This window comes from Podarcis raffonei, chromosome 8 (genome assembly GCF_027172205.1).
Source record: "Podarcis raffonei isolate rPodRaf1 chromosome 8, rPodRaf1.pri, whole genome shotgun sequence".
Lineage (NCBI taxonomy): Eukaryota > Metazoa > Chordata > Lepidosauria > Squamata > Lacertidae > Podarcis > Podarcis raffonei.
Window position 1 is genome coordinate 39,044,453 of NC_070609.1, and position 26,004 is coordinate 39,070,456.

General features: G+C 51.1%; 1 protein-coding gene across 2 annotated transcripts in view; it reads left to right on the forward strand.

The window, feature by feature from the left end:
* The window catches only part of FHOD1 (formin homology 2 domain containing 1), a 34,281-nt gene extending 14,554 nt beyond the window's left edge, over positions 1–19,727 (forward strand). Inside the window, exons 4-22 of one of the 2 annotated variants that reach the window (XM_053399429.1) lie at positions 3,612–3,679; positions 4,039–4,144; positions 6,233–6,327; positions 7,262–7,373; positions 7,569–7,663; positions 7,785–7,928; positions 8,070–8,278; positions 8,620–8,730; positions 11,293–11,408; positions 11,560–12,545; positions 13,284–13,436; positions 13,654–13,836; positions 14,218–14,337; positions 15,059–15,220; positions 16,178–16,368; positions 16,684–16,876; positions 17,076–17,235; positions 18,058–18,234; positions 18,729–19,727. In XM_053399429.1, the coding sequence (XP_053255404.1) occupies positions 3,612–3,679; positions 4,039–4,144; positions 6,233–6,327; positions 7,262–7,373; positions 7,569–7,663; positions 7,785–7,928; positions 8,070–8,278; positions 8,620–8,730; positions 11,293–11,408; positions 11,560–12,545; positions 13,284–13,436; positions 13,654–13,836; positions 14,218–14,337; positions 15,059–15,220; positions 16,178–16,368; positions 16,684–16,876; positions 17,076–17,235; positions 18,058–18,234; positions 18,729–18,811 (3,464 nt within the window). In that variant the 3' untranslated portion in view covers positions 18,812–19,727. Of the gene's footprint in view, positions 1–3,611; positions 3,680–4,038; positions 4,145–6,232; positions 6,328–7,261; positions 7,374–7,568; positions 7,664–7,784; positions 7,929–8,069; positions 8,279–8,619; positions 8,731–11,292; positions 11,409–11,559; positions 12,546–13,283; positions 13,437–13,653; positions 13,837–14,217; positions 14,338–15,058; positions 15,221–16,177; positions 16,369–16,683; positions 16,877–17,075; positions 17,268–18,057; positions 18,235–18,728 lie in introns of those variants that run through there. The other variant, XM_053399430.1, reaches the window with a different exon arrangement.
* The last annotated feature ends 6,277 nt before the right edge of the window (positions 19,728–26,004 follow it).

Sequence of the window (26,004 nt, forward strand, 5' to 3'; positions counted from 1 at the left end):
TATGAATACTGCAACTTGATAGAGTGGGCAGCAAAATGGGGGTGGAGGTGGGCACCTTCACCTGCCTTACCATTCCACTTGCAGGGGATCAGGACATCCCTACCACCTGTTCAGCAGTCACACCAAGAAGAAGCAGAAGTCCCAGATGGTACCAGCGGAGCAGGGCCGGTGACCTCTCTGCTATACCATTCTCTTTGAGAGAGAATGCCTCAAGGGAGAGAGGCATTACCTGCAATTTCATTTTGACTAGTCAGTGACATTGGCTACCTTGACATCTTGGTGCCTGAGGAAGGAGTTGCAAATGGCACATCCATGTCTCGATGGAGCTTTGGTCTGTTCCAGGGAGGAAGAGGAGCCCCCCCCCCCGCTTGCTTGTTTATAGTGTGCAGGTCCCATGCTCTGGCTCTGGGCTGAGAGAGGAGAAGAAAGAGCAGCCTGGCCTCCCTCCCTCTCTCTTTTGTCAGAGGTATCCGTCTGTGCATAGGAAGCTGTAAGAGATATTTATATAGTATTGCAGAAAACAGGAAGACTGCAAGCTCTGAGCCAGCCGGCCTTACTTGGGCTACAGCTGCTCTCTGGCGCCTGGCCCACAGAGGTGGCCTGAGGAGAATGGCCACAGCTACTCTTCTGTTTTGGAATGGGGTCACTGGAAAGAAGAGGGGGCAGGCAGAGCCGAAGGAGCAACCTTTGGCAGTGCCACTTTGAGTGGGGAAAGGGCCATAGCTTTGTGGTAGAAGAGCATCGGCAACTCCTGCCTGTTGTCAGTGGCACCACTCCTGCCTGGGAAGAGATCCTAGGCCACAGGAAGGCTGATGAGAGGGAGGGCTGACCAGAGGAGCTGATTCTCTCTGCTCCAAACCTTAGCCAGTATTGGCTTCAGAAGACGGAAGCCCCACAGGGGCAGTTGCTTTCTGGGGAGGGGTAGAAGAGCAGCTGTTAGGCATGCAGAAGGTCCCAGGTTCAATCCCCACTAGCAGCATTTCTAGGTGAGGTTAGGAATGTCCTCTGCATGAAACCCTTGAGAGCCATGGCTGGCTCTCAGTGTCTGTATACTTTTTGAGCTAGAGGGACCAAGTGGTCTAATGACTCCATATAAGGCAGATTATGTGTTCTGTACCATAGGCATTGCGTGGTGCCCTTTATTCCTTGTTGTTATTATTTGTTTTATTATTATTTATTAGATGTATATACCGCCCTTCATCAAAAGATCTCAGGGTGGTTCGCAATATTCTCCACAGTTGTGCTCCCCACACAACTGAATCACATCCCTTTGCCCTTTCCTGCTCGCCCTTTCCACTCTACCTTCTGTGTCTGGTCTGACTTGAGTTGCAAGCCTGTGCAGTGCCCATGAGTTGAGGTGGGGGCTGCAGGAAGGACAAGAGAAAGCAGATCCGCCAGAAGCAGCCCTGGAAGCCCCACGGTTCTCAGGGGTTTCTGGGGGTGATGAGGCACCCCTTAGGGCCTCCCTCTGGGGCTGGGCCAGGCTACTTCAGACGGCCAGGAGGGACTGAATGGCTGGACACTCCCGGCCCAAGATGGGCTTGCCCAGAAAGGGGGCCTTAAATAGAGGGAGAAATTGCAGGCTACTTCTAAACATCCAGGGAGGTTCTGGCTCAGAGGGAGCATTGACAGTCTGAAGTGATGCTGAAGTGATGCTTCTGTTGCTGGGCTGATTCATGGGAGCCCTCTTGGGCAGCAAATGTGTGAGAGAGAGCCACGTGGCAGTGGTGCTAATGAAGGAGAGAGTAGCCTATATCCTGGCAGCTGCACCAGTTGCAATTTCTGAAAGTCTTCAAAGGCAGCCTGATGGGGGGGCCACTAGGTGGCGCATCGGAAGATGGCTGACAATAACATCTCTCCGACCCACACGAGGTAATTTGGAGGCTATGATGGGGGTAATTAGCCTCCTTAACCCCCCCAGGATTGTGGGGGGGACGGCCCTTGCCTGCTGTGCCCTATACCACCCCCGAATTTGTGGGGGTGGGGGCACTAGGCACAAAGCCTTCCTGTGGGATTCCGGCACTCCTGGACGCCGTCCCTGATTTGCGCCGCCAGTTGCAAGCATCTTCAAAAGAAACAATTTGGACGAGATAAATTGCACATGCTTCAAGGAAAAAGGGGAGTAAAGACAGCTGACAGAAGAGATCTCTGATAACAAGACAAGAATAAAATATGAGAAGATACGTCAAGATATGGTACGACAAATGACTGAGGGGGGAGGGGGGAAAAACCTGCCTTCCTTTTTTTTATGTGATTTAACAAGAATCCCCTCCCCTAATGAGTCAGAAACTAAGGACTTAAGCTGTGGATTTAAGGCTGTGTGGAGATAAACTTTCGAACCAAAGCAATGTTTCAAGATGAAGCTGGAAAGCTAAGAGTTTTGGAATGACGCAGTTAAAAATGCTGTCGCCATTTTGGGAGGCATTGTTGGAGCTCTTGGGTCTGGGAGGAGAAAGAGAGAAATAGAGTTGTTTACATATCGTGGATCAACTTCTCGGTGGGACTTAAGAGCGACAAATGCCAAATTTATGATGGAAAGAGCGATGCTATCTACGAAGGAGATAGATGGAAACCATCTGGACTTAGTGGAGGAATGGGAAATCCACACAGGATTATTATTTTGCTTATCGGCTTAAGGAGACTAACAGAAGAGATCGTAAAGGAAAAATAGAAATTATATGAACAAGATATGATGTGGAAACACCAAGATAAGACTGGATAGAATTATGAACTTTGTCTGGACTGATTTGGACATTAACGCAGTAATAAGAAGATTATCTGAATTCCCCTTTGGATCTTGAAGTATGGGTTCCCCCAACAAAATTTAAAAATTTGGCTTTGTAATTTGGAATTTATGTGATGTGATTTAATTTGATGTGATCGGCCAGTTAATAAAAAATATTTAAAAAACAAAAAACAAAGGCAGCCTGATGTGGAGCTCCTTACACTGGTTTGTCTTTGATGTTACCGGTATGAAAGTAGGAGAGGATTCATCCACCCTTTCTAGATAAGAAGGTGCATGCTATGAGATTTAAAAGTTCTTTTAGAAACTCCCTCTAGCTATATACAGTGCTCAGGTTCAGGGATGGCAGCCAGTCCCAAACCTCAGCCCTTTAGTGCTATAGCACAGTGGAGGACGTTTTTAGGCATGGGGGGGGAGGGCAGAGGAGCTGCCCCTTTCCTTCCCATAAATTGCATCAAAGTGCTCAAGTAGAGAAATGCTTTTGGGTGGGAAAGACTGAACTTGTAAAATTAAAAGGGAAGCAGGTGCTTGTGGGGTTCTCTTCTTTGGGTGGGCCAGTTGTTTCTGGTCAGCTGCAGCTACTGTGCTTATTCTGCCTTGCTTGGCTTTGCTTCTTCAAATAATGGAAAGGACTGGCCCCAGGTCACCCAGGGCCTTGAACCCTGGTTGCCCAAGTCTTAGTCTGGCACTTTCACTGCTGTGCCACATCATTAGGTTGTTTTTGCATTCTTTCAAGCTAGCACTTCCAGGCATCCTGAAAGCAGCTGGTGAGGAGGGGTCTCCTCCTGCTGCTGATGCTTTTGGAGCTCTGAGATGGACCCAGGAGTGCCTGTTCCTTACGGACAGAAATATTTTGTTTTTCCTTCAGAGAAGCTCTACAGGTCAAAGGGCCCTGAACTGAGGCGCTCCCTCTTCTCACTGAAGCAGCTTTTCCAGGTAAGGCTCCTGCCAGGCCCTCCCTGTTCTGCCCCCAGCAGGCGCGGCTTTGTTGGGGGGGGGGATTGAGCCAGCCAGCCCAGCGCTCTGTGTGGACACCACCAGGCTCTGCTGCTGACTCTTCATTTCCCCTCCTCTTTGCTCTTGCAGCTTCTGCTCTCCTCTTGTGAGACTGGACTGTGCACAGACCTGTTCCCTATATGAGAAGGCAATAAGCAGGCAGGCTCCTCCCATGCACCCTTCCTCCAGCAGGAGATTGTCTCAGACAGATTGTGGGTTGCAAGTGGAGGGGTGAGCATGCACGGTATGACCTTTTTCTGCAGATTGCAAACATTCCTCTCTCTGGATTTCTGCTGCAGGAGGATAAGGACCTGGTGCCTGAGTTTGTGAATTCAGAAGGGCTGACGTGTCTCATCACAGTGGGAGCTGAGGCTGACCAGAATTACCAGAACTATATCCTCAGGGGTAAGTGACCACCAGGCCAGCAGGAAGTGGAGAGAGAGAGAGAGAGAGAGAGAGAGAGAGAGAGAGAGAGAGAGAGAATCTGAGCCCCTAGAGTGGATAACATTTGGGACCTCCCACCAAAGAGTCAAAGTCGGTGAAATTAAACTGACACCTCCAATTCCCAACTGAATATCCAGAAAAAGGATAGAGCACCCTAGAGATCTCTGGGAGGAGTCTTTTAAGTGGAGCTCTTTCCCAGTTTTCATCTGTACTGAAATTGTTTTAAATATGTTTTTTGTTATTTTCTCCCTTGCTGTTTGCCACCTGGGGCTCCTTGGGGAGGAAGGGTGGAATATACATTTAATAAATAGACAGATGCCTTGGCTTCCCCTTTTTGCGGTCTGCATTTGCCCATGTACAATGTTGATCTGAGGGATGCTGACAGTGAGGACTATGTGTGACTCTTGTCTCTGTCTCTCTGCCTCCCTGATGCTTAATCCGGTATGGGGAGCAGACCCAAAGCTGGTGTAGGCAGGCTTTGCAGGACTTATTTCTCCTGTTTGCTTTTAAGCATTTGCCTGAGCAAACTTTCAGTGGCCAGGTTTAGACTGCTGCTGAGGGATAGTGGCTAGGTGAGGAGATTTGGCTGTACTAGGAAGTTTTTTGTGTTTTTTTGAATGGTTTTGACCCATTTCTGAGCCTTCCAGATGTGGTGATAGCTCCATCTCACCGGCTACTCAGCTGGGGATGTGCAAGCAGCAAAATTCAGTGTGTAAAATTTCAGCTGCAATTCATGAGCCGTCTTGGAGAGGCCACTTTTTCTTTTCTTTTTCTTTTTTTAAAATGATCTTTATTGGTTTTACAAATTTTACTACATAATACATAATACATACCTTATTCCTTTTTTAGAGTTAAAGTATTAAGGTTAAAAGTTGAGAGGCCACTTTTTCTTAATGACAGAGCTTTGGGCCCCAATTAAAGGAGATGTTGGTCTCCATGATCATCTCTTTTCTCCTAGGACCATGGCACCAGTGGAGGGAAGGAGCTGAGACCTTTTCTGTCTGCTCCCCACCCCCCTTGTGATGCTATTTCCTCTGATGCCACTCATGGACAAGTACTGTTTGCCCTGCTGTAGGGAAGATGTGACTGTGTGTCTCTTTTCCCGAATGGGGCAAGCGAAAGCTGGGGGAAGGTATCAGACTCCCCCCCCCACATGGCTGGTTTTAAAAGCTTCATTTGGCCCTTAGTCTCAGGGGCTTGTGACTGGAAGGGACCTTTTGTAGACCTGGCAGCCTCTGTGGGTCCTGTTGACAAAGAGGACTCTTTTGGAAGTAGCCTAACTTTGCAGCTTGCACCTCAGGGTGGAAACAGCCTGCCCTGTCCTCAGCAGCCTTTTGTGCCAAGTCATTCATGTCAGATGTGCAAATCAATCCATACTCCTGACAGCTAGCCTGCCCTACCCACCTGCCTCCTCTGGGCACTGCCATCTGCTGTGTAGCAACTCCTAGTAGTATTAGTAATAATATTATTGCATTTATTTATATCCCACCTTTTTTTCTAAACTTGGGACTCAAGGCAGCTTACACAAATTAAAATGGCACACATAACATACAAGAAACTAAAAACATAAAAAGAGAATAGTTAAAAAGTAATTCAAATTCTACAGAATAAAAACAAAAACAAATGTGTTTAAAATACAGATAGTATAAAACAGCACAGCACTATTAAAAGCCCCTTCCTTAAAAGAACAGTCAGTTCCCAATGTTGGAATAAAACAGTCTTCACCTGCCGGCAGGGAGTCAGTCTAGCTTTTGTAGGAAGGGAGTTTCAAAGTCTGGGAGCAGCCACTGGGAAGGCCCTCTCCTCACATCACCACCTAGTGTCCTACTCCCCAATTTGATGTCTGCATGGCGGGGGTGGGGGGACAGACAACACCCTGAAAGCCAAAGAGTCAGACTGAGATGGAGGGACCAGAGGAGGGAGCAGAAGAGACTTGCTGCTGAGTGGCAGGCATTGTGTGGAAGCTCCACTGCAAGTGAGTGAGCAAGGCACATCAGTTGCCCATGGCCAGCTGGCATCCTTACAGTGCTCTTCGCTCCTTCCTTCCAGCTCTCAGCCAGATCGTGCTCTTTGTGGATGGGATGATGGGGGTGATAAACCACAACGAGACTGTGCAGTGGCTGTACACGCTGTGTGGGAGCTTGGTGAGTATGTGGCTGTCACAGAAGGAAAGATCCCCTTGTGAGCATCAGAAGAGCCCTGAAGCCGAAGCTGGATCAGGTCAGTGGCCCACTTAGTCCAGCATCCTGTTTTTACCATGGCCAACCAGATGCCCCAATGGGAAGTGCACAAGCAGCAACTGGTATTCAGAGACAGTGGAGGAAGAACATAGCAATTGTGGCCACAAATTTGTCTATTCCTCCTTTAAAGCCATCCAAGCTGGTAGCTATCGCTGCCTCCTGTGGGAGGGAGTTCGGTACAGTGGTACCTCTGGTTAAGAACTTGATTCGTTCTGGAGGTCCGTTCTTAACCTGAAACTGTTCTTAACCTGAGGTACCACTTTAGCTAATGGGGCCGCCGCACGATTTCTCTTCTCATCCTGAAGCAAAGTTCTTAACCCGAGGTACTATTTCTGGGTTAATGGAGTCTGTAACCTGAAGCGTCTGTAACCCAAGGTACCACTGTAGTTTAATTATGCCCTGCGTGAATAATACTTTCTTTTATCTGTCCTGAATCTTCCCGCATTCAGCTTTGTTGGATGTGCACAAATTCCAGTGTTACGAGAAAGGGAGGTGGGATGGGCTTTGAAAAAAGAGGGTTGTGTGATGTCCTCCTGACTGAGGCCCAGTTTCCAGCTCCTTCCATCCAGCTTTTCTCACCTCCCTCCACAGGAGAAGGTCATGGTCTCAGTGGCAGAGGAACCAATCCCCAGTGGCATCTCAAGGCAAGACGGGAAAGTCTCCAACCTGAAACCCTGGAGAGCTCTGGCTAACAGTCAGCGCAGGGGAGGCCAGGCTGAGTTTGATTGAACAGGATGCTAACTAGATGGGCCACTAGCCTGATTCTGAAGGCTTTTCTTATGAGTAGAGCCCAGTAGCCTGGCCCACTATTAAGCAACTTCTGCTGTCCCTCTGCTAGTACCGCCTGGTGGTGAAGACAGCTCTGAAGCTGCTGCTGGTCTTTGTGGAGTTCACGGAATCCAATGCCCAGCTGCTTGTCCAGGCCGTCATAGCAGCAGAGCAGGTCAGAGGTGAGTGTGCCACACGGCTGCCCAAGGAAGAGAGAGAGAGAGATGGGTCTGATCCCATTAGCCTCAAGATAGGGAAGAGCGGTCAATGAACCACAGCAGACAGCCCCTTGCTGGGCCAGGTCAGTGATGAGGAGAAAGGAGGGTCTTTTCCTTGGCTTGTGTGGTCAACCACATGCCTTACTCATTGCCTTGCAGGTGGTTTTCCGTGGTCTCCCATCGTGGCAATCCTGGAACAGAAGAATGGAGCTGACACGGAGCTTCAGGTGTTCGCCATGACACTCATCAACAAGGTGAATATTGCCCAGGTGGGGAGGGAAGCAGCAGGTGTCAGGCTGTTCTTCTGAGCTGGGCTGAGCCAGGCTGAGCACCTTTCCTGCCCTGACTGTGGTGCCCTGTGTTGGTGTTGTGCAGACTCTGGCTGCCCTCCCTGACCAGGATTCCTTCTATGATGTGACAGACTGCTTGGAGCAGCAGGGCATGGAAAGCATCATCCAGCAGCACATGACCCACAAGGCTACCGACCTGGACTTGAAGCAGCAGCTGGTTATCTACGAGGTGATGCATCTTCCCTCTTGGTGGGAGGGAGCTGGGTATAAAGAGGAGGCCTCTAGAAAAAGCAGGCAGCTTCCCCACTACACACTCAGCACCTAGCAGCCTGCCCTACCAGGTCCCCCTGAGCTTCTGTCTTCCTTGCAGAATGCCCTCAAGTACGAAGATGGTGTGGAAGAGCCTCCCCCTGGAACACGCAAGGAGCGGAGGAAAGGCGAAGAGGGCCGGAAGGGGCAGCGACGCTCCCTGGGCTACATCCTGGCCCAGGAGGAAGGCCAAGGGGCTCGACCTGCAGAGAATTTCCAGCCCAGTCCTGCAGAGGCTCCCAGCCTGGACAGAGAGAGCAGCCAAGACAGGTGGGTTGTTGGCCAAGGCAGTTTCTGCTTGTGGCTTTTGTTCTGCTTGGAACTGGTGGGAAAGAAGCTGAGCCAAGAAGGTTGAAAAGGCCCAGCCCAAAGAGTGGGGCAGTTGGTGGAAGCTGGCAGGAGGCAAAGGGAGGCTGGAAGAGGAGCATGTGGGTCCTCCAGAGGCCACCTTTGCCTGCCTGTGGTGATACCGCCTCAGAAACCCTCACTCGGCCCAGGAGGCCCTGTTCCAGGGAGCTGCCTCAGAATGACTAGAAAGTCTTGATGGGCCCCCATTGGAGCCTTGTGTGCTCACAGCCCCCCTCCTGCTCTTCCCCCTCTCCCTTTTCTAGGCCTGCCTTCAAGAGCATGTACAGCAGCGCATCCAGCGTCCAGCTTTCCACGCCATCCGTTCCTGTGGATGAAGAGCAGAGTGGCAGCCTGGGCGAGAGGAGCATTTTCAAGTAGGTCTCTCTGGCCAAAGGGGACACAAGATCTCTCCCTGCTCAGAGCTGCCAGAAGCACTGAGCTTAGTATATTGGGCTGGGGAGTAGGTGAGAAGATGTGGGGGAAGATATTGACCGTACTGGGGAGATTCAGGAGCCCTCCGGAAGCTCTAGGGGAGATGGGCTTGACTCTCCCCATTCTCTTCTTCCCTGGCCAGCAGTTCTGAGGAGGCAGCTGTGGCAAGGAGGTGTCTGGTTAGCAATGGTGGATGGGGAGGAGGTGGCAGCCCTTGCTGTCCACTAAGGCAGCTCCCCTTCCAAAGGGGCTTTTTCATGTCCTGCAGGGTAGGGTGGGGTGCAGCGTGGCAGTGAGAAATGCAGCAGGAGCCTTAGAAGAGGAGGGGGCCTGTGGTGATGCTTGAAAGAATCTGGTGGCTCTGATGCAATTCACCCAAAGTGAATGGAGTCTATAATCAAATACTTGCCCCCCTCCTTTCTTGAGATGGGCTTCTGTAACCCTCCCCACATGATGGAGAGTCCTGCTGTAGATGGGGGGGAGGTGCAGGGGGGATTCCGCCCCCCGTAAATGGTGCTGAACCCCTTCCTCTGCAAGTGCCGAAGGAAGGCAGGAGAGTTCAGAGCACAGGCGGATTGGAGGGTGGCAGGTTTTTCTGTGGGTGGGGGTAAGGGCCTGCTGGGCTGGGAGAGGCAGTCATCCTTGTTGCACAAGTTGGACACTGAAGCAAGCTGTCCTGGAGAGTCCCTTTTCTCACTTCTTCTCTCCTCTTATTGTGCCCTCACCTCCTTCTGCTCCTGGCCCAGCCCACCACCCCTCTTCTTCTTTTTCTTCTTCTGCCACCTACTTCTCTCGCGTGCTCTCCTGCTTAAACTCCCTTTCCTTTTCCAGACTTCACGAAACTGCCCCTGCTTGGTAAGTGATGCCACAGATGTATCTTGTGTGTGTGTTTGTGTGTGTGTGATGCTCTTGGCCCTGTGGTTTCCTTTCCTCTGCTGTTCATAGCTTTGAATTATTGAATGAGGGATCTGTTTGCAGGCTTGGGGCTTCTGGCATGCAGTTTGGGCTCCTCTGCCTTTGTGCTTCTCCAGCGACTTCTGGGTCTGGATCCTGCTGGATTGCCTTTGAAGGGTGAAGGGCCAAGGGTCACCTGAGCTGAGGCACCAGCAAAGAGGGGATACTATCCTGGACCAGTTTACAGAGTCAAGAGTGTGGCAACAGCCCTGTGTTGTGCTTCTGAACAGATGCAGTGTTTCCACTTGTGGTTGTGTGGCTGGCATCTGCTTGGGGCTCCAGGAGTAGACTTCTGAGGCCTTTGTGACCTTGGTGCATGCGTGAGCAGCCCTTTCGTCCAGACTTGGAGCACCAAAATGAGTGGCTGCAGGGAAGTGAGGTGGGATTTCAGCTGGACAGGAGGAGTGAGTTCACCCCCAGATTGCATGGACCTCTCTGCTTTGGAGCTGGTGTAGCCTTGGCAGAGCTTGTGGGCATGCAGAGTGTGGTTCCTGTGCCCAGTGGCACTAACTGACTTTTTCTCCCAGGCAAGAGGAAAGCCCCTCAGTATGTGGGGACAAGCCTATTCTGAGGCGCTTTGAGTAAGTATAGAGAACATGTGTGTTTCATCAGGCTTAGGCTGGTGCTGGAGGTCTCTCTTTGGTTTTAGGCCCAGGAATTTGTTGATCCTTGTTGAGTTCCTCAGGCAAAGAATCCTCCTGAATCTCTGCAGTGGCCTCAAAAGTGCCTGGTGGATGGAAGCCAATACTCTTGGGCAGCCTTGGCCCCCTGCCACTGATGGAAGGCCCTTCCTGGCCCTCTGGAGGCAGCTCATCCAGCAAGCTGCATTTGGGTCTCTTCTAGACCCACCATCCCAGCTGCCATGTTTCCTCGTACAGGGCAGCATTGATGGCAAGATCACCCAGTAGCCAACCCAGGTTACCTAGCAGAGGAGGTGAAGCTGAGAAGAAGCAGTGACTTGCCAAGGGACCCCCAGTGAATTACAGAGCTGAGTGGGGCTTGAGCTGCTGTGTGCCACCCACCCACTCTCTCTTCCATCTGCTGCACTGTCCTGGTCCATACTGGCCTTCTGGTGCCCACAGGAGAGGGCAGGGAGCAGGATTCGGGGCTGGCTGAGGTGCCATGCTTTCTTGACATCCCTTTCCCACCCCATAGGCTGCTGGGTTCTGTATGAGATGGGGCCTTGGACCAGTTAGAGTGTGGCTGTCCTAGAGCAGTCCTGTGTTGAGGAAAACTGCAGGAGCTTGGGGGAGAGAAGGCTGGAGGAGGGTCTGCGCAGTTGCCTTTGCTGCTGCTATTGAGGATCTCAGCCTGTACCTCTTTAAACAGGTGCCGAGAGAGCTTTGGGCCTCAGAGGAACCACCACTGATGGGTGTCAGCATTTGTGCCAAGTGCTGGACTTCCTGTGTGTTGCAGCATCTGATAGATTGGCTCTACCAGTCTCTGGGGGGACAGCTGTTGGGTGGGATGAGCCTCATCCTGCTTGCTGTGTGGTGATGGAACATTGTGTCCCCGGTGCTGAATGATGTAGCATTTTGCTTCTCTCATAGAGCACGCTTCCTGGAAAATCTTGCTGCTTCCCAGAAAGAGAAGTTGGTTGCAATCTCCAAGGGGCGAGCCGAGGTCCTTGCTGAAGCTACTCCGAGCATTGAGCAGCTCTCCCCAGGTAATGCAGCAGAAGAGCCGGCAGAGTTTGCGACAATCCCTGGTTTGGCCAAAGGCTTGTTGCTCAGGCTTCTTCTTTTCTGTGCTGCTTGTCAACTGCCTAGCTTGTCTCCTTTCCTAGTTAAACCTTAACTCTTCCTCTGTGCCCTTAGGGAGGTGGCGTGAAGGACAGGAGAGAAACGGCGATGGAACAGAGCTCAGCTCTGCATTGGCCTTGGCTGGCTTTGAAGGCGAAGAGGCCAGGGAGAGCCTGTCAGGCGAGGGGCTCTCCAGCAGCAGCCCTGGGCTGGGTCCCATTTGCACCCCAAGCCCAGAAAGCCCAGTTCTGCTGTGCGATGGAGAAGATTCCCAGAGCCACCCTGCACCTGGAAAGAAGCTCAACCTTGACACACTGTTCTCCAATAACAGCCCTGCAAGGCTGGAAGGGGTTATTCTTACCCCAGCAGAAGAGTTCCAGGCAGACACCGGGAGTGAAGAAGGCAGCCCACAGAGCAATGGGAAACAGGGCAGCCCCTCCAATCTTCGGGCCCGGCCATTGCGGGCTCAGTTCAGCCTTGAGGCGGAAGCCAGCCTGCAGAGCCTGGAGAGGACTTTCATGACTCCCTACAGGAAGGGAGCGGAGGTGATGCGAGGGCCCCTGGAGCTCAGCCCCAAGCACCTGAAGATCAGAGATTTGGACTTCTCTGACCTGGGTGAGGAGGAAGACTTTGATATCCTAGAAACAGAGACTGTGCCTGACCATGTGGTTGTGGCTGCCAGTGGGGCTCCGGCCCCTCCACCCCTTCCTCCCAGCCTCCCTCCACCCCCACCAGGCTGTGCCTTTCCCCCTCCCCCTCCCCCTCCTCCACCCCCACCAGGCTGTGCCTTTCCCCCGCCTCCTCCACCCCCACCAGGCTGTCCTCCTCCAGGCTTGCTGGGCTCCTCCAGGGAGGATGCCCACTCCCCAGCAAAAAAGAAGAAAACTATTAAGCTCTTCTGGAGGGAGCTAAAGAACGTGGACAGCTCTGCCAGGCGGGAAGGAAGAGGAGACCCCTTTGGGCCAGCCACTCTGTGGGCATCTCTGGAGAAGGTGGAGGTCGACACCACCAAGATGGAACATCTCTTCGAGTCCAAGACGAAGGAGGTGCTTAGCTCGAAGGTAGGTTGGGGCTCCTCAGTGTTGGCTACAGGAGGGAGGAGGACTCTCTCCTGAGCTTGGGCTGTGGGGTTCTTGCAGGAGGCTTTGCCCATGCTTTCTAGTGGGATTGTGGAAAGGGAATGCAGAGCATTTTTAATACACTTATTTTGAAATAAGTGTGCCAGAGGCTCAAAGCAGAGGAGCCCAAGGAGCTGCCTTGCCCTGAGTCTGACCCTTGGCCTGGTCTGACAGCAGCTTCCCTAGGGCTCTGGAAGCTCCCTTGGCCTGCTCCCTGGAGGTGCCAAGAACTGATCCAGGGACTTTGGGCTCTGCCCTTGAGCTTCTCTCTGGCTTCCAGTCTCTCTATTCAGTGCTGCTCTTCCTTAACACTGCCCCTTCGACCCTCTTGCCTTCAAGGACTTCTAGCCCATGTGATTTCTTCTTCCATCTTGAATGTGCCTGGAGCAAGCTGCGCTGTCAGGGCCTAGCCAGCAGAGCCTCAGGCAGAGACTGTTCTTGTCAGTCAAAGAGAAGAAGCTTTGTCCTTTGCATTCAGAGACCAGCCACTATCTTGCTCTAGGGTCCTCTGCCTGTCTTGCCCAGTCGTGATGCTCGCGGGTTGACATTGGGTCCAGGCCTCACCTGCCAGTTTAAGCTACCTTGCATGAGAGTTGTGGGGCTGAAAGAGGAGAACCTCCAAAGATGGGGTGATAGCGTGACAGACAAAAACATCAACTCTTCCCTTCTTTCACTCCCAAGAAAGCTGTTGATGGGAAGAAGCTAATTGTGGTTTTGGATCCCAAGAGGAGCAATGCCATCAACATCGGCTTGACAGCGCTGCCTCCCGTACACATCATCAAGACGGCGATTGTCAACTTTGATGAATTTGCAATTAACAAGGAAGGGATTGAGGTGAGAATTCTGTGTCTCCTGAGAACCCTTGACCATAAAGAAGCCTTCTGGACTACAACTTGCATCAATCCCAGCTTCATTCGCTCATGCTGACTGGGACTGATGGGACTTGTGGTCCAGAGCATCTGCATGGCACCCGGTTTGGGAAAGCTGCCATGAAGGGCCAGGTGGAGTCATTGTGTCCTGTCCCAACACCCTCTTCCCTCTTGTTTTGCAGAAAATCTTGACAATGGTTCCAACCGAGGAGGAGAAGCAGAAGATCCAGGAAGCACAGATGGCCAATCCCGACGTGCCTCTGGGTTCAGCTGAGCAGTTCCTCCTCGCTCTCTCCTCCATCACTGAGCTCACTGCCCGGCTTCAGCTGTGGGCTTTCAAGCTGGACTATGAGGCCATGGAGCAGGTACACCCCTGCTCAGGATACTGCAGAACCTCTGAAATTGGGGATGGTGCAGGTGGATCCCTCCCCCAAGCTCTAGCCAGTCCTCCCCATAAATTTGGCTGGACCTTCCTGGGCTTAAAGGCAAGGGGGCCATCGCTGGTGAACCAACCTGCAAGGGAACTGGCTGGCTTGGCGAGAGTGGCTGCTGTGGTTGGTCTGGCCACATGGCAAATGGTTCCAGGTGTCATTCAGCTGCCCTTTGCTTCCTCCTGCTGCTGAATCCATCCATTGCTTTTGGGTCCTAAGCAAGAACCTGAATATCTGGGCCAGCAATTTGCTCGCTCCCTCCAATTTCTGGGGGCAAACGGGTCCTCACAGCTTGTCTTCTGTGTTCCTGTGCAGGAAATTGCAGAGCCGCTTTTTGATCTGAAACTTGGGATGCAGCAACTGGCCAAAAACCAAACCTTCAAATGTATCCTTGCCGCTCTCCTGGCCATGGGCAACTTCCTGAATGGATCCCAGGTGAGGCATGTAATGAGGGTGGGGGCAGGGGCTCAGCTCAGGAGCCAGCACCAAGCAGCTCTGAGCATATGCTGAGCACCATTTCCTTCAGCAGGTGGTCAGACATCTGGGATTGGAGCCTGAGTTTTTTTGTTCACAGGGCCTGCCCAGATTTTTTTCTTGCCCAGCTGCAGCATTGGACCCTCTTAATGTCCACTGTGGTCACAGGAAGCTGCCTTCTATCAGGTCAGGCACTTTGCCTGCATCGCCCTGGAGTCCACTCTGGCAGTGACTCTGACAGAGCCAGGTCTTTCTCCTCAGTTGCACCCAGACCCTTTTCCAAACTGCAGGCACTGGGACCCTCCACCTGCCAGTGGACGTGCTGTGGGGGCAGGTGATCCTGCACCTGGAAGCTGGGGCTCCTTTGCAGGCATGCAGTGACTCTTCAGTGTCACACACAAGGCCTGTTGGCTGGCAGCTCTTGCCATCCCCATTGCGTGTGCATCTGTGTCATGTGTCAAGCACAAAGGCCTGTCTCAGGGCACATTGTGCAGGGAAGGTGGGAGGCAGGGCAGACTTTTAGGGCTGGTAGTGGCGACGGCACCTTCCTTTGGTGCAAGTAGCAGCTGCCGGGTGTCTGTCACGCTGCTGCAAAGAGAACAGGTGAGGAGCCCTCTTCCTGGGCTCTGCTTCTTCTTCAAACCTGGTGCATCATCTTAAATTCCAATTTTTGGGGTTTCAGAGCCAAGGGTTTGAGCTGAGCTACCTGGCCAAGGTGTCAGAGGTGAAGGACACAGTGCACCGACAGACCCTGCTCCACCACCTGTGCCACTTCGTGGTGGAGAAGTTCCCGGACACGACGGACCTCTACTCAGAGATCGCCGCTATCACTCGCTCAGCCAAGGTTAGGGTTGTGTGGGTGGGGGGCTTCTCCTCTCCTGCTTCTGGGAGGATTTGCTCTGAGAGCCACATCCTGGGCCAAACTCCTGTGTGCAGAATTGATTTGTCTTTGAATTATTCGGCTTGTATATCACTTGAGTCCTTTTCTCAGACATATCTATCATCTATCTATCTATCATCTATTTATCATCTATCTATCTATCTATCTATCTATCTATCTATCTATCTATCATCTATCTATCTATCATCATCTATCTGTATCTATCTCCTAGTGGGAACATGTTAAATAATGCACAGTAGCAATTATTAAACCACAGACCAAAACCCAGATTGAGTAAGAAGGAAGTTGACATGCTGAAACGTGTGCACAGGATGGCAACCAAGATAATAAAGAGTCTGGAAACCCAGCTTTATATATATGAGGAATGGTTGAGGGAGCTTGGTATGTTTAGCCTAGAGAAGAGAAGACAGAGAGGTGGTAGGACAGCTGTCTTCAAATATCTGAAGGGCTGTCACATGGAAGATGGAGCAAGCTTGTTTTCTCCTCCAAGGCATAGGACCCAAACCAAATGACAGGAAAGGAGATTCTGACTAAGCATTAGGAAAAACTTTCTGAAAGCAAGAGCTGCTCACCAGTGGAACAGACTTCCTTGGGTGTTGGTGGGCCCTCTTTCACGGGAGGTTTTAACAGAGGTTGGATTTCCATCTGTTGGGGAGGCTTTAACTGTGATTCCTGCATTGCAGGGAGTTGGACTTAGATGACCATTGGGATCCCTTCCAAAACTACCAATTTTACGATTCTATGAACTCTTTAACAACATCATGATTAAAGCTGCCCATATTAAAATGTTTTTACCTGCTGCGAAAAGGATAGTCCATTTGGCACCCGTGAGGAGCATTCCACAGAGAGAAAGGGGGCTGTTGGCAAGAATTGCAAAGAGGCCTTGCTTTTTCCCTCCAGGTGGACTTTGATGCACTGGCAGAAAGCCTCCTGCAGCTGGAGCGACGGTGCAGAGTGTCCTGGGAGAGCCTGAAGGCCATCACAAAGCATGACACCAAGCCAGCCCTGAAGAGCAAACTGATGGACTTCCTTCACTCCAGCACCCAGAAGATCGTCATCCTGAAGGTGGTCCATCGACGCGTATTAAATAGGTCTGTGTTAAACAGGGGAGAGGCCTTTGGGCATCTGGCTTCCCACTAGGTGCCCTGGATGGCCATTGTGAGGGCAGGGTGCTGGCTAGCCGGCTGGGCGTCTCTTCTGTTCTTGTGGCCTTTCTGGGGGTGTCGTTTTAGAGGTGTCCTTTTACTGATTACTCTGTTGATATGGCTTGATGTTCAGTTTGTTGCTCTTGCTTGGAGAAGAGCAAGTGAGTGACAAAGGTTATAAATAAATGAATGCCCTGGGCAGGAAGCAGGGAGAGGATGGTGATGCCAGTCAGTTTCCTGCAGTTCATCCTCTGCCCGCAGGTTCCGCTCCTTTCTGCTGTACTTGGGCTATGACCTACGCTTGGCACAGGAGGCAAAGGTCACGGGGTTCTGCCGGACCCTGCGGGAGTTTGCCCTGGAGTACCGCACCTGCCGGGAGCGAGTTCTGCAGCAGCAGAAGAAACGAGCAGTATATCGCGAAAGGAACAAGACCCGCGGCAGGATGATCACCGAGGCAAGTTCATCCTGCCCCACCTAACCCTTGCCTCACCTGTCCAATGGAAATTTCCATCACGTGAAGAGGCTTCCTAAGCCCTCTTGTGTCCTTGCAAGAGCAGCTCCTGTGACAACATCTGTGTTGTTGCCTCCCCAGCTGGCAGCAGGTGGTGTACCCCCTGCCCTTCCTCAATGCAGCGTTCTTTCTCTCATTGTAGATGGAGAGGTTTGCTACCGCCAGCAAGCCCGAAGACAGTCCCGCCCCCGCTGTGCTCTCGGCCAGCCCCGAACAGAAGGACGAAGCTGGCCACAAAAGCATGGCCACAGTGCTTATGTCCACTCCAGAGCCATCTGGCCGCCGCTCCCGAGCCAGCAGAGGTAGGAAGGTGGGGAGATGTGTCTGTCTCCAGGTAGGGTCAGTCTCCTTTCCCACCCTCATTCAGCTTCTTGACCACTCCAGAGCCCCTCTCCCTGGGGGTCTCCCCAAGCCACCAGCTTCCTAGCCGCTGCCTGGCCTTTACAGCTTTGTGTTCTCGCTTACAGTGGTGGTTTGATAATTACAGTTGTTGCTGGAGTGGTTAAGAAGCTGGATCCTGACACAACGGATGGACAGTTCCCAGGGCCAGGCACTGGGTTGTGTCCCAGCTCTGAATGAGGTTGTGGGGCTGGTGCATTGCTTGAGGGTGCTCTTAGATCCATCACCATTACTAAAGGCCCAGGTGAGCGCAGTGGATCAGAGTACCCAGAGCCAGCTTTGCCAGGGGTGCCAACTATTATCATTCCTGGACAGGGATAGCCTTGCCCTTTGCAGCCTCATGATCAGACTAATGTGGGGCTACCCTTGTGCCTGATCCAGAAGCTGCAACTGGTGCAAAATGCAGCCGCTTTGTGTGCTTGGCGAGAGACCCAGCTTTACACATATGACCCCAATGCAGAAAGATCAGCACTTTTAGCTACTGAACCCAAGAACAAATGTTTGTTATTTACAATTAAAACCCTAAAGAACTTGGGGGCAGGTTCACTACCAGGCGGACACCCCCAGAGCAGGCCAGGCTGCTCTTTCAAGGAGCCCCTGCTGGTCAGCCTGCAGCTGGCAGGCTGTCTTTTGGTAACTATGCAGGTCTTTCTGTGATCAAGTCCAAAGTGGGAGGGAGCCTGCCTCTCGGGAGCTGGTTTTCACGGCAGCCTCCTCTGTTCTAGGTTTTGGGAAGATCAGCCCCGCCAGCGTGACCCCTCCTGAGGACGATGCCTCTGGCTCTCCTGAGGATGCCTCTGAAGAGATCATGGACCGCCTGGTGAAGTCTGTCACCCAGAGCACTCCTCCCCGGCCAGGTGCAGGGAAGGAGCGCAAGCGCTCACGTGGGAACCGGAAATCCCGTAAGCACAGAGCTTCTTTTATCGCCCCTTCACAGAGTGCAGCCATGTGTCTGTCTGTGTATGTGTATTCATTTGTGTGTGTTGAGCACGCTTGGATCTCCATGCCAGGCAACCCAAATTTAAGACTGGCAGAGAAGAATGGCATTGCTTGTGCCAATTGGCCAAGGGGGCATCATTTATGAATTCAAACTTTGTTCCTGTTTCTTTTTCCCTTTTGCCTCATTTCCTCTGTTTTTTGCCAATCAAGGGACAGGAGTGAGAGCCATGAAGGGACTGTCCCACATTCCACTATATCTTCATTTGTTTCTCATTTGTTTTCTTACATTGATATCCCCCCTTTGCACCCAGGGTGCTCTAGTGGTGCCAGCTTTGGCCTTGTTTTGGGACTGGGAGCTCCTGCCCCGTGGCTCTTGGGATGGGGGGATCCTAGGCTGCCTGTTTTAGAATGTCCCTGCTTACCTGGACTTCCTTGATCCCTTTGTGCTTCTTCTCAGTGAGGCGCACCCTGAAGAACGGCCTCAGCGACGAACTTGTCCAGGCTCTGGGCCTGGCGCAGGCGGCTGGAGTAGCTGTGTGATGGCGAAGAGGGCCTGTGGCCTTGGAGGAGCTTCTGAGGTAGAGCAGACTGCCCATCGGCTGGAGGAAGCTGGGGCTGGCCACTGCTTGTGTGTCCAGCAGAGCCCTGTGATACCTGCACAGTTCTACATGAGAGATGCTCATCACCAGATTTGCCTTGAGTGGAACCTTGCCAGCGTGTTTAGCTTTTGTCACTCCCTGAAGCCAGCCCCCTCACCTTCCCCTGACTGTGGTGCAGCTGGGGGGGGGGCAGTGCTGGCCATGCTGTGCAAAGACTTTCTCAAAGTGTGGGGGAGGGACTCCACCTGCCTAGAAAAGTATTATATTGTGTGTGTGTGTGTGTGTGTGTGTGTGTGTGTGTGTGTGTGTGTTAGACTGTTTCCGTCCAGTTCCTGATTGAGGGGCATGGCTCAGGAACGAGAGAGTTGGCTACCTGGCTGCTGGGAGCCAGCTGGCTCCAAATCAATTAGCCTCTCTCTCTCCTGGGACTTCTACTTAGCAGGTCAAATAGTCCACAGCCCTTCTGCAAGCCCGGCCGCTCCTGACTGTGAGATGGAGCCACCTCCCTGGGCAGCCCTGAGCCCAGTGAGCCTTGGGACAACCTCTTCCTGACCACCGCCCCCCCCCCCCCCGCAAAGACAGGCTCTGCTGGCCTGTGTTTGTCTGCAGCAGAGTCGCTTGCATCCCCTGTGTGATAAACTCCCAGCAGTCCCAACCTGAGGGTCCGTTCTGGGCAGCCGGAGAGCCGAGTGAGCAGAGGGGACATGTGGGCACCTCCCGCTGCCATCCAGGTACAATCCTGAACAAGGGTTTAAAAAGCTGGCAGCCAGCTTCCTTGTTGCATAGAGCTCCTAATCAGTGGTTGGCTGGTGTTCAAATGAATAATGAGAAATAAAGGCTGTTACAATTCAGGCTGATGTTAGCATGGCAAAGTTTCTTTCTTTGTAATATTTCTGTGCTGGTATACAGAGGCTGTTCTTAAGTCAGTAAATTGAACAAAAGGCAATAACCTTTCCTTCATTAGCTAAGCATTATTGTTTCTGAAAGCTTTCCTTATAATGATGGGAAACATGGTGGGAAGTGGAAGGTCCTCTTTGGAATGAAGCCTCAGAGCATGGAGGTCTTACAGCAGAGTGTTGGAGGCCCCCTGAGGTGGCATTTCCAGAGCTCTCTAGTGGAATCTAGGGACAGGAGCCACCTGCTCTTCCTAGGGCTGCCTGCAGGTGGCAACAAAGCCCCAGAGCTGACTGCCTGGGGTGGCTGTCCTGCCAGATCGCCACCACATTTGGCTTGAGCCAAACCTCTGTGTGACTTTCAGGGGGTAATTTGAAATAATTTCAACAAGGTGAGCATATTCCTAACAGGGAGTGGGCCTTTCCACATCTGTATTAAAACCCAGTACAGTCTGGCATAAAACCTTTTTGGCATCAGCTAGTGAAGGGGACCATGAAAATCCCCACCCCTAAATTCTTTTTTTACTAATCTTATCAAAGCTACCTGCACTAAAATTCTAAAATGAAGCAAAAACAAAACTGGATAATGCTAAATAGCAATGATATTTTAGTAATTTTACTATTTATATGTCACCGGTGGTGCTGGGCAACCAGACCCCTCTTGCTCCACGATGGGCTTTTCTGAAGGGGCTGAAGCCAATCATCTATCTTTCGCACATAATGGGACACTTGGCGTTCCACGGATCCTTGAAGCCAAAGGAAGCCTGCTCAGCCCTGCTTGGGCTGCATCTGCACCTCCTCGCTCTTCCCTGTGTATGTTTTTTAAAAGAAGTGTTTTGTGCTCCCGTGGTTCACTCTGCCATGTGTTGAAGCGCCTGCCTGCTTTGGCTCCAATGCTGTTGGCACTCAGCCACCACAGTTTGCTATTAGGATGAAGAGGATGGTGACTGTAAAACTGGTAGCTTTGAAGCTGGCTTGGGTACTTAAATCCAATTTAACAGAGTGAGTAACAATAGCTTCTTGATGAATGGAAGTTTCCGATACTTTGGAAGTTGCCGTCCTGGGCTAATTCCCGGGAAAGCCTGCCAGAGAGGATCCCTCATGCCCAGTGATGAGGCTCATGATTCACGAAGGAGATTGCTATGTAGAAATTGATTGACAAGAGGAAAAGCTAGTCTCCCTCTGCCACCTTTGGATGTGGCTCTGAAGCTGCTGCTGCCACCTTCTGAGTGTTGGATGTGCCCTCCCTCCTCCACACACTGCAGGGAAAGAATAGAGAGGGCACCACCTTGGCTGTGGGCAGCATGGCGGAGAGCCAGAGCTGGCCTAAGCAGCCCCGACAGACAAATTGGGAGCCCCCAGGAGAAGCCTTTGTTGTCTTTCAATGCTGGTGTTCAGCTCTGGGTTCTCCCTCTGCGTCACTGAGCCTATCCCCTTGATCGTTCCACCCTCAAATCTTGCTGCCTCGAGCGACGGCTTCACCTCTTGCACTATAATGCAGGCCTAGGGGGTGCAGCTGCTGCTCCCCCAGCAAGTCAGCAGTAAGACACAGGCACTGGGGTAGGATGTTCTGGGAAAGGAGAAGAGGGCAGAGAAGCTTAAGCATGGGGTGTGCGGAGCCTGAGGTGTCCTGTGCTGTTGAGGGCTTTACTAGGGACACACAGGATTTTTGACCCCCTCCACGGAGCAGCAAAGCAGAAAGGGGGACCAGGAATGGCAAGGATGTCTCCTCGCCCACCTGCTTGACGGCTGCTCCCTGCCCTGGAGGAGCTGCAGCCAGACGGACTGGGGAGGGGTCTCGGGGAGAGTGGGGGCCAGTTCAGGCTCTGGCACTCCTAGGCAGCTGGTATGAAGGAGGAGCTGGAGCAAAAACAAAGGGGGAGGAAGACCCTGTCTGGTAGGGGTGCAGAGGGTGCAGTTCCTCCAACAAAAGTAACTCTTCTATCATCTGGCCCCCAACCAGAGAGAGCCTGCTGCTCCTCTGATACTGGTGGGAGGCTTTATCATGTTTTTATGCCACACTGAATCTTCCTTTAGTTGATTGCTTTCTTTGCAGCAGACAGTGAACACAGGATGAACAGACAAGGGAAGAAGGACGAGGGGCCCTCTCTCCGGTTCCTTGTCTTCAACTGGCACCTGCTCCCCGAGCCAAGCTCTTGGGCTTATGCTGTTCTTTTCGTCGCATTTATTGAATTGAATCTCAGTGTTCTACCAAAGGCTCAAAACTGGAGCTGTCATCTGATTTAAGAAATCTCATCAGTTAATCATATGATCTTTGTGCATTATTACATTTGTATAAATAAAACCAAGCGTTCTGATAGTACATTTCCCAGTTGCCTAAGATCCAGCATGTCTTACGGACAGGTTTCCAAGTTTCTGGCACAGGTCACATGCTCATATAACATCAATCATTCGAGCCCCGACCCCGATGAAGCAGCCCACTCTTCAGCTTGCCTGGCCAAATAATCCACTTCAAAGAAACAAATTAATCAGGAGCCTCCATGACTCTCAAAGCAAATGACAGCTTAAGGCTGGAGCCTTCTCATGCAGAGAGAATAAAAATGTCGTTGCAGGATAAACTTAGTGGGTGAGAGAGGCAGGGTTATGTCAGCCCATATAGCCAGGAGCAAGAACACAGAGAGAGGAGCTCACAACAACCCTGCAGTGTGGCCCTCTGTTGTTATCTGTTGCTGTTTTTTATTTATTTTAAGGGAAATACGGCTGAGGCGCTGTTAAGTAGCTTGTTGCTGAAACATGGGGAGAGCCATTCAGGTGGTGGGTGGGTGGGTGTTTGCTGGTATGAACATTTTATTTTGCCTTTGGTTTTCAGCAATTTTTTGTTGCAATCCCTTTCCAAAGTACAAAAAAAGCAAAATCATTTCAAGTTCCACACCTCAAATATATGAGATGATGTACAAACAGAGCCAAACATACAAACCACAAGCTAAATACATGCAAATAAAACTCAAAATTGCCAAACCAACAAAAATAGCAAATATACTAATGGCAACAGCAGGTGCGAGGGTTTCAGCAGGAATGATCTCGGGGATAAAAAGTCATTAGGGAGGCAGTTCAGGTGAGCACCTGTTCTCTGTATAGTAGGAACGCCATGAGTGAGTATGTTCGTGCCAAAGGCTCAAATCCGTTATGCTCAAAAAAGGAAAAGGGTAGTTCTTTGACCCATGCTGATAGCATGGCAATAGTTATTATATAACTTCAGGCGCCAGGTGAAAACCTTTATAACCAGGCCTTCCTTGGGCTGATTAAACATTCTGTGACCTTTTATATGTGGTTGTAGGAGGACGGGTCATTATTATGTATTTTGTGTTTCCATTTTGTATTTGAACTGTCCTGTGATCTTTGGATGAAGGGCAGTATACAGATTTCAATAATAATAATAATAATAATAATAATAATAGGTATAACAAAATAGGTACCCCAAAAGCTATTTTGAGCAATTAATTTATTCATATGTGGGTGTTTGGAGCTTGTCAAGCTCTTCGCCCTCAGGATCCCAGTCCCAAGTCCCACAGGTAGCCTTGCGCTCAGTGGAGAATTGCCAGCCTAACATCAGCTGCTGAGAGACCTCCAGGAACAGAAAAGTTTGGCAACTCCTGAAGCTTGAGTTCCTTGCCTGGTTCAGGGTTCGCCTTCAAGGAGAGCAGAATTCCTGTGCCTTTGACAGTTGGTGTGGCTTGCAGAAATTCAACAGGTTAACCCTTTTCTTTATGGAAAAAAGCTTCAGCTGTGGACATTCTGTCTGTCAGGCATTTTAATACTCATGGGTGGCTCTTGACTTGTGTTTTCCCAACCCTACCTCAAAAAAATCCAAACAGGTATCAAAGGTCGCCTGACCTGGTCATAGTACCCCCTACAGTGCTGATTCTACTTCTAAATGTCCATTCATACATCTAAATTAGCCTATGCAAATTGTATGTATTACAGGTGCAGCAGAGGGTACAATCCTCATGCAAAGTACTGTGCCCAAGAAATATTGTCTCTCCCCCCCCCCAAGAAATCCATTGAGCAAGAATCCTATGAGCATCCTCTTGCTCCATCAGAATGAGATGGAATCTCATTTCTCCTAGATTTATTGGCGTCTCAAACTGGCTAAGCAGCGAAATGGCATTAGCTTCTCCTTATTGATCACTCAGTTGACTGGGAAGTTTATTCTGCTCAGGGAGAGGCAAGATACCAAACTCATTTGGGGGGGGGTATTGATGAAGTCTAGGAGGAATTGTGAAAAGGGGACCCTGTGCCAAGCATCCCTGCCCACCCCCTTGCTGAATGGCTTTGTAGCCACTGGTTCTTTGCTGCTGGTGACCAAAGCTTTCTTTACCATCATAATGGCTAGAAGCTTGACTTTAAGTGGAACCATCTCCCTCAGGAGGTTGTGGACACTCCTTCCTTGAAGGTTTTTAAGCAGAGGATGGATGGCCATCTGTCATGCTTCAGCTGAGATTCCTCCTGCATTGCAGGGGGTTGGAAGATGACCCTTGGTGTCCCTTCCAGTTCTATGGTTCTAAGTGGAGATTCATTAGAACAGCCCTACTCAAAGCACTGGTTCATGGGGCTGTGTCAGACCAAAAACCAACAGTTGCTGGTCCACGGCAACTCCACCACATCCCAGGTTGGGTGGGATGCTTCAGGGACCAAATTTGGTGGCAGTCACTGCCACATTGTATATGTGTGTGGGTATTCCTGCCCCCACCCCCAACATTAGAAAGCTTGAGAAGCCCTGCTTTGGAATACACATGTGAGGGCAGCAGCAGGAGGAGGGATTTGGTCTTACCTAGAATGTGGTACGTGCAGAAGCCGAGGACGTGTGAGACTTTGACCTTGAGCGAGTGTTTCCAAGAGAAACAGCCAGAATGAGCTTTTTCCCCTTTGGCGTTTTAGTAAGTCTAACTGGTTTTGAGGATAACGCTCCCCCCGCTGCCCCCCCCGAGGGGCATGTTTTGTAAACAGCTGCTGGTGCCAAAAGAGGACGGCTGAAGGAGAGCAGAGCCTCCTCATGGGACACTTGTGTAAAAGGGGCAGAGAAGATGCTGGTGGTGGAGGAGACCTTGGGGCCGGATTAGTCTGCCTGAAGGAGGCAGCAGGGGATGTGGGGAGGTGCATCCCAGACACAGGGATGGGGTGGGGGACAAGGACCCTCCTGGCTGCTGACTGGCCTGTGTTGACCCTTTCCTTGGCACATGAGAAAACCAGGCCTGACTGGATCTGGGGAGGACAGTTTACACTCTGCACTAACATAGACATGCTGTATTTTGCACCCAAATAACTCCCCCCTTTGGTACCAAACAAAGCTGTCTCTTGTATAGATTTGTTTATACTGCAACATTCTGGTGTTTGAACGATGGAGGGGAAAGGGGTGAGCGATTCACTGTGTTGAACAGTGGGGCTAGATGTGCAAAGCCTTCCCTGGGAGTAAGGCCCACTGAATTCAATGTGAATGACTCATGAGAAAAAGTGGTTAGGATTCCAGCAGATGGAGGCTTTGGCCCACCTCCAGAGAGCCAGAGGAAGTCTTGCTGAGTTCCATAGGACAGATTTCCCGGCTAATGGCATAAATAATTCGCTGGGTGAGAAACTTTGTCGGATACAAAAATTTGAGTTTGTAGATAATGAAGTGGGTTCACAGCCCAGCAAGCCAGAAAGTGCTGTAGATGAGGCTGAACTTCCCCTGGTGAAACAAACTGAATCAAACTGAAGGTCAGACAAAGGATTTCAAGGTGATTGAGTGAGCCTTGGAGTACTGGGTGCTGCAAAATGATTGGTCCAGTGGCGTCTGGGTATCCCGCAGCTCAAGGCAACATTCTAAAAGTGAAAAGCACCAAGGAATGCTGAAATGGAAAGTAGAAACTGGCTGACCCACTTAAAAAAAATAAAAATAAAAAAGAGAGGCATAAAATGACCTGCACTTTGACACAGTGACAGAACGTCACACTTGCCAGCACTGATTCCCACAGGTATTTTCCCATCACTGAGCCAGGGTGGTGGTTTGGAATTTCCCCCCCCTTCAGGCAGCCCATTCCCCATTGATCTCCCTCCACACCCACCCCACCCTAGAACTGGCTGACCTCGCAGCTCTTGAGCAGCCCAGATCATTAGGTTCACATGTGTTTGTGTATGTGAAGGAGCTTTGTGTTCCTGTCTTCTATGTTTATATAGGGCTCTGTGCTTCTCCGTGTGTCTGTATGTGAGAGGTCCATTGCTGGTCCCTTGCCTGGAGCACACA